Source organism: Miniopterus schreibersii (genome assembly GCF_964146895.1).
Source record: "Miniopterus schreibersii genome assembly, chromosome: 15".
NCBI lineage: Eukaryota > Metazoa > Chordata > Mammalia > Chiroptera > Miniopteridae > Miniopterus > Miniopterus schreibersii.
Window position 1 is genome coordinate 47,467,763 of NC_138115.1, and position 14,143 is coordinate 47,481,905.

General features: G+C 56.0%; 1 protein-coding gene across 1 annotated transcript; it reads right to left on the reverse strand.

Moving 5' to 3' along the window:
• Positions 1-3,911: 3,911 nt before the first annotated feature.
• POMGNT2 (protein O-linked mannose N-acetylglucosaminyltransferase 2 (beta 1,4-)) lies at positions 3,912-13,773 on the reverse strand. Its single transcript, XM_081160382.1, has 2 exons — positions 13,559-13,773; positions 3,912-6,236 (listed from the first exon to the last, which is right to left on the reverse strand). The coding sequence occupies exon 2, from the start codon at positions 6,126-6,128 to the stop codon at positions 4,395-4,397; it is 1,734 nt and encodes a 577-aa protein (XP_081016508.1). The 5' UTR covers positions 6,129-6,236; positions 13,559-13,773; the 3' UTR covers positions 3,912-4,394.
• Positions 13,774-14,143: the final 370 nt, after the last annotated feature.

Consider the following 14,143-nt stretch of genomic DNA (forward strand, 5'->3'; position numbering starts at 1 on the left):
AGAGGTGGGATCCAGACACTTGTGACCCTAGACAATGTTAAGGAGAGAGGAATATAGAGGAACATGTCATTGTCAAGGCAGAGTTAGGGCGCTCACACCTCTATTTGGGTGGTCTTTATTTTCTTTATTTTCACACCACTTGAGAAGGCTTAAAGTTCTAGGGTAATCTAGGTGAGGGCAGCTGGCCAGCGCCCTACAGGGAGGCAGACTGAGCCACATCCCAGAGCCAGTTTCCTTTGCATGGAAATAGGTCTGGGTGGCTGCCTGGGGAAGGAGGGGAAATCTGTCCAGCAGGTGGGTGGGGTGGCTGGTCTGTGTGGAGCATGTGGTCTGTGGTGTGTGTGTGCGTGTGTGTGTGTGTGGTTTCTCTCTGAAGATATCGAGCCAGAATCTTTCTGCCAGTGAGCAAGGTCCCAAGCTTCCAGCAAGCATTTTTGGGTCCTGATGGGAACAGGTCTGCTCAGCTCAGAAAGAGAGACCATGGGTGGACACACTACAGCCCCTCCTCACCTGCCCAGTGCATGCCAGCCGCCTGTGGCACTATGTGGCAGGGCCCAGCTGTCCCTGCTTAGCCTACCCAGCAAGGACACCATCTCTGGCTGCTCCCCTCAACACTGGCCTCTGCCTCTGGGGAGGGAGGTAGAGGAGGGGTGCAGGGGGCCCCAAGCTCTGCCCAAGTCCACAGAACTCCAGCATGGAGCCCAGCCCCTACCTTAGCTACTCCTCAGCTGAGAATGGCCTCGATTTGGGGCACAGGCCTTTCATGTGCTGTTCTTCAGCAGGTGTCCCTTGATTCCCCACTTTCTGCTTCAGAAAGTCTTTAAATATATGTCTACACCTACCCTTAACATTGTTTCTAGTTCTGCCTTTCAGAGGCCTGGACTTGACTGCAGAGGCTGTGGGTTCAGATCTGGCGTTAGCACCTGACAGGTGTTTACTGAGCACCTGCTATAATAACCACTAACATTTAACAAGTGATGAGCATGTACCAGGCACTGTGACTGTGGTTTACATGGTTTAAAGCATTTAACCTCCCCACAACCTGATGGGTGGGTGTGATTATGAGTATCTGCACTTTACAGATGAGGCACAGAGGGGTTCAGTAACTCGTTCAAGGTCACCCAACTGGTAGGGGGAAGGGCCAGAATTCAGACGTGGTAGGAGCTGTGCTAACTAGACTTGAGCCCAGGACCGCCACTAAAAGACACGTCCCCCGCCCTCTCCAGCTGCTCTGACGGCTCTTCTTCCTCTAATCCCTTTGGCTTCAGAGCTGATGACGAAGCAGGGCCGGTTCCCTGGAATGTGGGGCAGCAAACCGAGACTCTGGCCAAGCACATTCACATGCCTTTGGCTTCCTGCCCTTGCTCTTTGCTTGTAAAGTCTGCTCAGTCTATGGCCTGCGTCTTTCCTGCAAACTCAAAACTTTATCCACTTTTGATGCTTTTCAAAAAGCACTCTCGGCCTCAGGGCGTGCTGCTTGCTCTCCACCTCCCTCCCCAGGCTCTCAGGGCTCCCCAGGCTCCCCAGCCTCCCCGGGCTCCCCAGGCTCCCCAGGCTCCCCAGGCTCCCCGGCCTCCCCGGGCTCCCCGGGCTCCCCAGGCTCCCCAGCCTCCCCAGGCTCCCCGGGCTCCCCAGGATCCCCGGGATCCCCAGACTCCCCAGGCTCCCCGGCCTCCCCGGGCTCCCCAGGTTCCCCAGACTCCCCGGCCTCCCCGGGCTCCCCAGGCTCCCCAGCCTCCCCAGGCTCCCCGGGCTCGCCAGCTGTACCTCTGGAATGAGCATGATGTGCGAAGTGAAGCGACCTGCCGGGGATGGCGAGTCAGGACATTCCCATTAACCTTGGAGGCTTTCGAGGGCAGCAGCTGCCACGGGGCTGCAGGGCAGGGGATGGGGTGAGGGGTAGGAAGGCTGTCTGCTCAGTCGCAGGCTAAGGGGCCCTCAGAAAGAGGCCCCCCAAAGGGCTCCAGCGAGGCCATCACAGTCGCTGGCCACTATGCTGCCCAAATGGCCCCACCCCAGGCCTGACCCTGTTCCTTTGCACCTCACCCCAAAGAGGCGATTCTAAGGAAAATGATGGCTTTTCCAAGCGGGAGAGGCTGATGACAGTAACAGAGCTTCATGACTCTCCAGGTGCAATGCCAAAGGTCCCCAAGCTCTGTGAATCAAAAGCTTTGTCATGTGGCGGGTGCTGCTCTGTCCCACTGTGTGGATAGCCACGCTTCACCAGAGACTTCAGTTGCCGTGTGTAACCTCCGCCCCTGCTGCGAGGACTGCGTAGTACCTGGTACCTTCCTACCTGAAAAATTCTGGCTTCGGAAGCACATCTGGCCTCCAGGGTTCGGGTATGGAATTCCAGGGCCGTAATAACTTATTACATCAGCCAGGTGCAGTGCTAAGAGCTTAACACAGGTGGTTTCCGGAATGCCTACAACCACCCTAGCTGCAGGTCCTCACGCTCCAGGTGAAGAACCTCAGCTGGGCAGGGAGTGAGCTGCCAGAGGCTGCACAGATAGAGGTGGCAGAGCCCGCCCGTGAACCTGGGAAGCACCGTCTGGCATGGACTGAGCACAGGCAGTGGACTCCCCTGTGCCAAGAGCTTTACTCATGTTCCGCATCCCAAGCCTTCAAAACAACTCCAAGAAGTAGGCTTCATTGCTCCCATTTGACAGTAAAGGAAACTGAGGCTCAGAGAGGTTGAGTCACTTGCCCAAGGTCGCAGAGCAGGTAACTGGTGGAGCTGGGGTTTGAACCCAGGCTCGTATGACTCCAGAGCCTCTGCTCTCACCACTATAGACCCCTTCCTTCCTTCCTTCCTTCCTTCCTTCCTTCCTTCCTTCCTTCCTTCCTTCCTTCCTTCCTTCCTTCCTTCCTTCCTCCCTCCCTCCCTCCCTCCCTCCCTCCATTCAATAAATCTTATTGAGCAAGTTTCCCCAGAGAACGCACAATTTGGAAGGAATTAGAGGCCGTGTGCTGTGGTGGCCACATGTTCCAGATGTTTGGAGACAGGCCGGTTTAACATGCTCCGTCTGGTTGTCAGAGCGCGTGTCCTGGCATTCTGTTTGGAAAGCAAGGTCCCTGTAGCTGAGGATGCAGCTGTGGGCCAGAGGTCAGGGGAAGAGCTCTGTCCGAGTGCGGGAGGGCACAGGAGGTGCAGGAGCGGAGACCTCCGTGAACATCCTAAAACTCCCTCCTCCTCACAAATTTGACCTGGGGTTAACTTTCTAGCTCTGTTTCCATGGAAGTCAGATAAAAGTAGAATGTCAGGTGTTTTATTTGGCAAAACTGCTGATGGTAAAATTGACTTCTGCTAGACAAACCACATCTGGATGGAGGGACTATGAATGAACTACAACATCTGGTAGGACATCATAGCACAGCTTCCCTGAAGGTGATAACTCTTATAACTGCACATGTCCCTTGAGGGACCGTGGGAACTATGACTGTGGGTTGTTTATAAGATAAGGGCTCTTATGGGGCTTCTAAGCCAAAGTGCCCCCCACAACCACCACTGTGGTCTCATCTCACTCTTGAGCAGTGACTTGAGAGGAGAGGACAAGAGCAGGGCCCCTGGACTGGTGTGAGGACACCTCCTGTGGCAGAGAAGAGCCTGGCACTGCCCACTCTGCCTCATCCTATCTCACGTCCTTCTGAGTGGGCCCCATGCCAGGTGTGGTCTCCGTGGTCCTGAGAGTCTGAATGTCCAGTGGAACCTAAGAACCCCGGTGGACACTGCTCCTCCTCACCACAGCCCTCTCCCACCTACTCGCAGGCTTTATCCCACTGAGAGGGAAACGTGGCCCTCAGCCGGCAGTTGAGATGGAATCCAATCAGGGGCCTTGCTTCCCAGGGCTTGCCGCAAAGGGCATCTCCCAGCCCCATTTCCTACCGTCCAATAAAAAGACTTGACCAGATGTTTATAATCATTTAATGATCGGCCCAAACACACCTTTACTGGGCTACAGGTGAGTTTTATGGTGATGGAAGCCAATCAACTACCCGATCAAACCACCAGGATTGATTACTTGCAGCTTCCAGACACCTGGGCACCAACCAGAACGTCTCTGTAGGAAAAGCAGGAACACTCAGCCAAAGAGGTTCCTGGGGATTCTTACCCTCCCTCTTCCCTCTCCTCCGCCCCCTCCTAAGGACCTTCTCCAGGGGTGCCGATGCTCAGGATGGGAGAAGGGGGCAGGGGCAGGGTGTCTCATCCCAATGGGGAACAGAGGAGTGCTGCGAACCCCACGTCCCAGATGCTGCAAGAAGACATGGGGCACAAGCCCTGGGGGAAGGCTGGCTCAATAAATAAACACACAATCCCCAGAAGCCACGGTGGGGTTAGCAGCCGGGGCGCTGGGCTGGAGGGGCCGCCTCCCCGGGGCCTGGCGGGCGGCTGGCTACGTGTTGCAGACCAGCACGTCTGCGAAGGGTCCCAGGAGCAGCTTGTTGAAGATGCAGCGGACCCACACCAAGTAGGTGGTGAAGGGCTTGATGTTCTCGGTGAAGGTGTGGTTCTGCAGGGCCAGGATGTAAGGCACGTAGGTGTTCTCCCCCTGCTCCTGGAGCCACACCTCGTACTTCACCTCCCGCACCTTCAGGTACTTGAGGTTCCACGGGATCTGCCAGGAGACGGTGAGGCGGGCCTCGGAGGCGCCCTGCACGGACGCCTGGCACCGTGCCTCCCGCACCTTGCCCGGGTAGAGGCCGAGCGTCCGCTTCTGCTTCTGCGGCCCTGGCCGGCCCTTCACCACGCGCCGAATGGTCTGGATGAGGGACGGGATGTCTACCTTGGTGTCCTGGTAGATTCGGAACAGCCACTCGGGGTTCCGGCAGCAGAGATGCCGCGGGACCTCCCGGCTCTGCAGGATCCGGGCCTGCTCCGCCCGGTCGAGGTGGGCAATGCCCCCCTGGTCCCAGGGCCGCTCGGGGTGCGTGACCGTGTTCTCGGGCACCATGTTCCGCCAGGCGACGTAGTGGAGGTCCATGCCGGGCAAGGTGGCCAGCGTCTTATAGGGGGTGTAGTGGTCCGGGTTCACGGCATAGGGGAAGAGCTCCACCACGGTGGCGCCGCGGGGCAGGAAGAGGGCCGTGACCAGCTGGGCCCCGTGCATGCTGACCAGCATGGACGCGTTGCTGACCAGCCCCACCACCGCTGCGAAGGCGTGGTCCTCCAGGGACACGGTCACCGTCTTCATCTGGAACTCCTGCGCCAGCGCCAGCAGCAGCTCCGCCTCGTTCAGGATGAGCCGGTCCTGGGTGCGGCTGAAGACCACGATGTACTCCTCGCCCAGGGGGCCCCCGGCCTGGCTCGCGTTCAGCTTCTCGCTCATGAAGCGCGCGAACTGCCGGATCTCGTGGCCCGAGACCAGGATGTTGGCCTTCGGGCCCTGGGGCTGGACGAAGCCGTACTGGTACCAGGTGGTGATCTTGGAGAGGCCCACGAACGCGTGGGAGAAGCACAGCAGCCGGCCCAGCGTCTTCAGCTGCGCCCGCAGCAGCGGCGGCTTGGGGCTCAGGAGCCTGTAGAGGTCGAAGTGCGCGCCCTCGCCCCAGCCCTCCATGAAGAAGAGCCGGGCCTCGCGGGCCAGGCCCGGGAACTGGCGCAGGGTGTAGAAGGCGGGCAGCAGGTCGTCGTGGAAGACGTGCATGAGGTTGTCGGGGTTGAAGCGGTTGGCGATGAGCGCCATGTCGGGCACGAACACGGGCTTGGGCAGGAAGCGCAGGGCAGCGGCCGGCAGCTCCACGAAGTTGAAGTACTGGGTGTTGTGGTCGTCCACCGTGGACAGGTCGAGCAGCGCGGGCTGGAAGCGCCGCGAGCCCAGGTTGGGCAGCATGACCGAGCGGTTGCCGTGGAAGAAGATGAACTCCTCCGCCTCGCTGGAGTAGCAGAGCCACTGGAAGCGGCAGAGGCGGTCGGTGTGCGTGCGCCCGGTGCACACCATGTGCGTGCCGCCCTCCGCCAGGCTCTGCAGGGCCTTGGGGTAGTCGGTCCTCTGCGCCGCGGGCGCCTGGCGGCCCTGGGCCAGCTCCTGCTCCAGGGCGGCCGCGTGCTCGCGCAGACGGACGTGCTTCCACAGCACGGCCGCCAGCACTGACACCAGCAGGGCGTTGGCCACGGCCGAGAGCTGCATCCTAACGCCGCCGTGGGGCCCTAGGGAGATGGGGGCCGCTGCGATGTGCCACGGGCCTGGCCGGCTGTGCCCATCCCTGCAGGCACCCTGGGCGCGACTGGCAGAAGCCTGCAGGAGAGAAGGGAAAGGAACAGGCGTTGGCAGTCTGCCTGCAGGCGTCTCAAGCTCCCCCTGTGCCAGGCGCTGTGCTCGGCTCTGTGTCCCAGCTCCAGCACGGCAGCCGGGCATCGCTTGGCACACTGGCAGTATGCTGCGATAGACTGGCCCGCTGTTCAAGTACGTACTCTCCCCCGCCCCACTGCTCCCATGGTGCGGTCCACATCTCTACAACTGGGCTTTGGGTTTGGCCATGTAACTAGCTTTGGCCAAAATGGAAACAGTAAAGAATCAAATAAATCACTATTACAAATGACAGAACTCGGAAGAGTGGATGAGTCATAAATTGGTATTCAGAAAAAATAAAGCCCTCCCTGGGGGGATGAGAGGCAGGTGTGTGCGGCGCAAGCCAACACACATTTTGCTCTAATCACAGACAACAGCTTCCAATAGAAACTAAAGCTAGAATGCACACAGCCAGGGACTATCAGAAAGCAAGACCCCCAGGAAAAGGAGGACAGGGGAGAGGAAAGACCCACCTCCAACCCGAATGGGCATCTCAGCCCAGTACTCAGCTCTCCAGCGGGCAGTCTGCTACCTGCCCCTCTAGGTGCCCCGGCCCTGAAGGCCGGCCTGGCAGCAGGTGGGGATGTGGGGCGCAGCCCAGGCAGGAAGGCGGCCAGGGTTTTTCTCTGGGCCCAGGGGCCGTGTGTGCAGTAGGCAATCCACTGAGCTCAGGCCTTGGGGCAAAGCTTATGGGAACCAAGCTACATGGGGGTCGGAGCCTTGCGGGCAAACAGGCAGCCAGGCAGGAACCAGCCTTGGAGACTGGGGGTGGGAGAGGGCTGTTTGTAAGTAGATGGTAGGACCCCTAAGCCCTGCTGGAATGGTGTTTACAGAAGGCAGGATGCGTATGAGTGGCCCAAAGCAACCTTCCCTGCACAATTCAGGCTCTCAGTTACCCTTCAGTGGGGAAATGTGGAGAGGAAGGGTTGTGGGGGATGGACAGAACATTCTGCTAGAAATAGCGTGGCATTAAAGCATGGGGCCCTGAGGTCAGAGTACCGGGGTTCTTAACTTGACCACCTACAAGCCAGGCAGCCTGCACCAACCTCTGATGGGGACAAACACAGACACCATCCTCCCCAGGTGGAACAGTTCTGAGGCTCCCAGAGTTCCCTGAGAACTAAGCAGCTGCCCACTGTGGTGACAGGCCTGATGCACACCCTGTGACCTTCCCGGTCTTACTCTTCCACTCCCCCTTCGTGTTTATTGGGAACCGGTGCAAATAATCTCCTTGAACTTGAATCCTTGCCAGGACAAAGCATGATAGAGAATATTTTTCAAAAGAAAGGGAAAAAAATAAATAAGGGATTAAAAATGGGCCTACGAAGGCTCTTCAGAAACTGAGGCAGACAGAAGGATGCTGCCAATTCATTTCCCCAAACTGCTCCACTTCGTTCCTGGAGCAGCTAATACTATCTGATGTCCACAGATTTAGGGAATCCCCCTTCTAGGATCCCATCTGTTCCAAGCAGCTCTGGAGGAAGGTGTCCATGAAGCGAAGACACCTGCAGACACCATAAGAGCTGAGCAGCTGGGGTGGGGGCACCGCCTGCCAGGGGGTCTCACCATCTGAGGCTGGGCAGCTGGCACTGGGGGGTGGGTGGTACTGGCGAGTTCCAGTCACAGGCACATAAAAGTCATTTATAAGGGCCTTGGGATCTGACAAGGAGTAAAAGCTCCAAGAATTCTCTAGGCCTAGAAGAGGTGCAAACACACTGCTTACTGGGGCCAAGAGCCAAAGGGGAGAGTGAAGCCAGGGGTGGGCTGTGTGACCCAAGACAAACACCCAGTTAAAGCTCAAGATCATGAGGGAATGGCAGGGAAGTGGCCTGGTGGTGTCTCCTTGTATGAGTCTGCTCAGGCAGCCATAACAAAGTACCACAGACTGGGTGGCTTAAACAGCAGGCTTTTACTGTCTCACATTTCTGGAGGCTAGAAGTCCAAGATCAAGGTGTGAGCAGATCTGGTTTCCCCTGAGGTCTCTGTCCTGGCTTGCAGACTGCCGCCTTCTCACTGTGAGCTCACAGAACATCCTTTCTCTGTGTGCACAGACAGAATGAGGTCTCTGGTCTCTTTTCCTCTTCTCATGACACCAGCCCTGTGAGGCCAGGGCCCCACTCTCATGACCTCAATTTAACCTTAATTACCTTCTTAAAGGCCCTATCTCCAAATACAGTCACCTCGGGGGTTAGAGTCTGAACATATGAATTTGTGGGAACACAATTCAGTTCATAACACTACTCTGCTGGTCTTTCCAGAGGAGCCAGGAACCCACTTAAAATATGAAATGTGTTCATTCCTAACTTCTGGCAACTATTCAAATTGAATTGGATGATATGCAGGCCTAAGGGTTGGGGCTGCTGGCCCACCTGCAGGACCGCCAGACCAGCTGCAGGTCACTCGTCACCCCTCCAAGAGCAGGCTGTGGAGGTGGGGGACCGCCAGCCCCCACCAGCCCCAAGCTGCAGGAGACCCAGCCAGGCCTAGGCGGTGCCCACAGAAGGTCTTATATCATTTTCTAACAATTTTACTTCTAAGGGCTGTGCCTAATTCTCATTGAAAATTACAGCCTTCTTCTTTTGCCATTGAAAAGTGCTTTTATCCTAGATTCAGCCTGAATTACTGGTGCTGAATTATGGAGGCTTTCTGCCTGCACTGATGTGTCTCACACACTGTGAGTTGGTAAAGAGCAAACAAGTCCCGCCAACTCAAACATCCTCAGGAAGATGGCCCCCGACCCACCTTTTGTTGCCAGAAGCAGCATATAAAACAGGGAGGTAACATATTGCTTAAATGTGCCCCCAAATTAGACAAACATTTACAGGGCATCAGGCGTTCTGACGAAAGTATTTACCCTGTGCTAAAATGTTGGCAGCCTCTGAGCGCTCCTTGTAAACTTAACATTTAATTGGGTGGGCATACTTAGCACTCAGTTAAGAGTTCATGTTCTTAGACTGAACTGTAACATAAATAATGTCTCCTTGTTTCAGTATAAAGGGCAACACTGGGCCAAAGCTGGAGACTTAATCCTATGTTGACAGCTGGTGACTGTGACTTGGTTTCCTTATCATAAACAGGTATGGAACTCCTTCAGAGAGGGGACGCTGATAGAACTCCAGCCCGTGTGACTCTGGTGCAGTGGGTGATGTCAGGCTTGGCTGAGGACAACCGAGGCTCTGAGGCTCTCAGCAAAGGCAAGACAGTCGAGCAGGTGGAGGTGAGCCCAGCCTCCCGCTGGCTCTCCTGCATCCCTCTCACCAGTCTCCCAAAGCAGAAACCTTTGGTTGCACAGCCAGCTCTGACATCATCTGGCTTTTGCTTGGCACCTGAGTCACTGGAAGTTAGATCTGCCTGCCTGTGTGGTCTTCTCTGGCATCGCTGAGCAGCGCGACTGCGCACCCATGTGGCCATAAACGGGGATGCAAGCAGGGACCAGAACCCTGTGAGCCTCTTGCTGAGATGCTCCAACAGGAGACACAGAACACGCGTGCATCGGTTTTTCTAGATGAAACTGCAAATTCAAGTAAAAGCAGTTCTCTCAGGGAATGCTCAGACCCCAAAATGGACACATATCCATTGGGCCCCTGGGTAGGGTTTGAGAGGACTGAAGCATCCAACCAACTGAGCCACCCAGCCAGGGCCAGGGGTCTTAAAATTAATCACTGTGTTCATCTGCCATCAGACTCAGAGGTACAGTGAGTGACAGAGAAGCTGGGTAGACCTCAGAGCAATGAGTTTTTAATCACTCAAGGGCAGAACAGGTTGGAGGGCTCTGGAAACAGACCCACAGGCCAACTGTAACTTAGCAACCGAAGTCTTCCTCTGTGTAATTACACCCCACCAGGCCGGGCTCGGAGATACCCACGGTGACAGGAGGCTCAGGGAGCTGTGCCACTCTCTCCCCCTAGGGAAGGCTGGGTACACACTGCTGTGACCATTATCCCACCTGCCCTGGTGCTGCGCTGTGAGGGTTAAGCCACCAATTTAGACTTAAAAATCCCACTTTTCGGAGCTAAAAGCACCCTTAGAAATGATTTGCTCCAATTCTATTTTATAAAAGAGGTCTTGAGAGGCTGTGTGAGCTCTCATAGGCAGCCAAGATGAAAACAGCGGCCTGCTGGCTCAGTCCAGGGTTCCTCCTCACATTCGTGGCTCAAGTGGCCCTCCTCCCCAAAGCAGCAAGCAGGTCCAGAGAACACAGTTCCCAGCCCCTTCCTAGCCCCTACACCAGGCCATTTCTTCTCATAACCAAGCTCTCCAGGTCTCACCAGATTGCACCCTCCCCCCGCCCCGTGGGTCCTTGCTTCAGCTGCCTCTTCCTAGCACTGCATCTCCCAGACTCACCCGAGGGACACCCTCCTCCAGCCTCACAGGACCTCAGACAGCAACAAGGAACACAAGCAGCCAGGCTGCAGGGTCCCACCTCTTCTCCAAGTGGTATGACAACACCCCAGCCCTAACACGGGCGCCTGCCCCAGGTCACAATGTGCTTCTAAAGCTGCAGAGACCAGGAGCTGGAGAGTTAAAAGCACCAGTTCCAGAGCTGAGATGCCAGGAATGTGAGCTCCTGGCCTGTCGCTGAGCAGCAGCATGACTCTAGACTGCTGCTTCTTCCCTTGGACATACAGAAAGCTGTACATAATTAATATCTACAATGATGAGTGTGGAGATAAGTGTACACCCAGGAAACCATGACCATAACCTATATGCCAGAAACCCATCCATTGCCTCCAAAGTTTCCTCCTGCCCTCTTATTACTATTATTTTTTGTGATAAAACACTTAACACATAAGATCTATGCTCTTAGCAAGTTTTAAGTACATAATAATATATACGTATTGTTCACTGTAGGCACTATGCTGTACAGTAGCTCTCTAGGATGCAGTCGTTTGTACCCTTTGACTGATACCTTTCCATTGCCCTTCCTCCAACCCCTGGCAACCACCATTCCATTCTCTGCTTCTATTAGTTTGACTGTTTTAGATTCATCATCTAAATGGTGTCATGTAGTATTTGTTCTTCTACACAGAACAAATTGTGCCTGGGCCTGTTCTTGACTTCCGCAAGCCTCCGTTTCCTGGTCTGAAAAACAGACACAATTATACCTACTTCTCAGGGTGCTTTTGTGAATTCAAACAGACAACACAAGCAAAGCACATGCCTGACAATTATTCTTATACTATTATTAATCATAACAATGCCCATTCACTGGCTCTCACTCTATGCCAGGCACAATATTAAGCCCTTTACATGAACTATCTCATTCATTCCCTCCTACAAACCTAGAATAGGTGTTAGCAATCTCATTTCACATTGAGGTAGTATGCTCAACGTTGTTAAGTGAACTGCCCAGTGTCACACAGCTATGAAATGGTGGCCACAGCTATAAAGCCAAAGTCTGACTCCAAAGCCTACGATGACATTTGTGGGTTCCCCCTTTCACATTCATTATTTCACCCATTTAAAAAGTCTATCAGGCCTGGTCGGTGTGGCTCAGTGGTTGAGCATCAACCCAGGAATCTGGAGGTCAAGGTTCGATACCCAGCCAGGGCACATGCCCAGGTTGCGGGCTTGATCCTCAGTTAAGGGGCATGCAGGAGGCAGCTGATCAATGACTCTCTCATCATTGATATTTATCTCTCTCTCTCCCTCTCCCTTCCTCTCTCTGAAATCAATTAAAAATAATTTTTTTTAAATAAAGAAAATAAAAAGCCTATCAGGTGATGAGCAGGTCCTGGAGGAGCGTACCCACTGACAACCAAATTGAGAGTGACGAGGATCCTTGGGGAAAGAAGCATTTGGTAATTTAATCTTCCTGTTAGCTCAATGTATTCACTGAAAGCCTTTGTTTATTGCTAAATATTTTCTAAAGCAAGGCTTAGAGCAAGAGCTTGCCAACCAGGCCAATTGGAAAAAGGCGGCAGCTGCTTTGACAGCCCACCACATCAAGGCCACCAGGATGCCCACATGGCCAGGGTGTGCAGAAACCCAGCGACCAGCACCGGCACCCTTCCTCTTTGCTGAGGATCACCACCCTCCATTTCTCCACCCCATCTGGGGGCCCAAGGCTCAGGAACTAATGGGCTGGCCACCCCTGGGGGAGAAGGGACCTGTGTTCTTTCCTGGCTGTGCCCCCGACAGGGACTCAGATTCGCCATATGTGACGTGAAAAGATGAGTTGGACGATCTCCAAGATCGATGAGAGCCAGAGAGGGCAGCTAGTTCCAGTACAAAGACAGACTTGGGTTCCAATCTCACCTCTAACATTTTCTATCATAGGCGACCATGAGTGCTAACATTGCGGGGCAGTCATCATGGATCAGACACTGGCTGAAGGCTTGTATGGCATTATTTCATTTAACTGTCACAGCAATCCGGTGATGAAGGTACTTTTATTCTCATTTTGCAGCATAAGAAACCGGCTCAGAGAGAATAAGTGACTTAATTAAGGGCACACAACTGGGAAATGAGTCAGGATTTGAACGTCCAGCCCGTGTAACAGTCAACACTTGGTGAAGGAAGCCTGTTGTACCTGTGCTCTTGGCCACTAAGTCCTGCCAGGCTCCCCTGGTAACCCTGCCCACCCCGGGCCTTGCTTCCCCCACAAGAGTGGGCTTTGCCAGGTGGCTGACATAAAACAAACAGACCCCGGGCGCCCACCACCAAGCGCAGGGCTTCAGCCTGAGGACCTCAGCCCTTGGCAGAGGGTTTCCGTCAGTGACCCGGGCACGGTTCCCACACACATGCGTGGGGTGGGAGTCCACCGGGTCCCTCCTTCAGAGGCCACCCCGGCGCTGTCAGGCAGGCGGGACAGGCTCTCATCACCGGACACACACACAGCTGGCGCCCTGCTGAGTCCCGGGGAGCCCCGGGTGGGCTGCAGGCCGGTCCAGGTGCTGCCTTCGAGGGGAGCTCGGGAGGCGCAGGCCCTCTCCGCACGCCTCGCCTGGCTCCCCGCCCCCCATCATCTCCCAGGAAAGGGCTCGGGGACCCGCTGCCAGGGCCGGCCCCGAGCTACGGGCCTCGGCGGGCACGGCCGGGCCGCCGGCCCCGGGACCCCCAGGGCGCACTCCCCCGACCCTGCCCGGCTCCCGCGCCGCCCGCAGCCCGCACCACGCGTCACTGCTCCGTTCCGCACGCTCCCCCGGGCTCCCCTTCACCCCGAGGCCCGGTCGTCCGCCTCGGGGGAGGTCCGGGGGCCCTGCCCTCAACTCCAAGCCCAGCGGGGTCCCCGCGGAGCCCTCGCCTGCCCGGAGCGCGCGCCTCACCCGCGGCCGGGGCTCCGCGGGGCCGAAGCCCCCTCCGCCCACGCGTCCAGGATGCTCCCCGAGGCGACAGCTTTGGCTGAATCGGCCGCTGCAGCGCCGCCCCGGCGCCTGCTCCGAGCCGGGGAGGCCCAGGCGGGAGCCCCAGGCAGCGCCGCGACGCCCCGTCTGCCACCGCCGGGCTCGCGGGTGCCCGCCGTGCGCCTGCGGGGCTGGCGAGCCCGGGCGGCGGTCCCTGCGCGTGCGCAGGCTCGCGGGTTCGGCGGCCGGCCGTCCCCCCGCTCCCGAACCACCCCCGTTGGCTCGCGGAACTCTGGGAATTGTAGTTTGAATCCGAGAACAAACCACCTCTTCCACCCGCGGGATCCTGGGAGTTGTAGTTTGCTCCTGGAAAGGCTGTTTTACTTGGTGTTAAGTTTATACAATTATGAGAATCTTGATAATAAATTTGAATGCAAGTTAAACCAACAACCAGATGCTATTTATAATACGTTCATGTGCTTTAAAAAATGTAATATGACAAGATACTTAAATACAAAAGCACCATTTCTCTTCTGCATCCCTCCAATTTTCCCACCCTCACCCTAA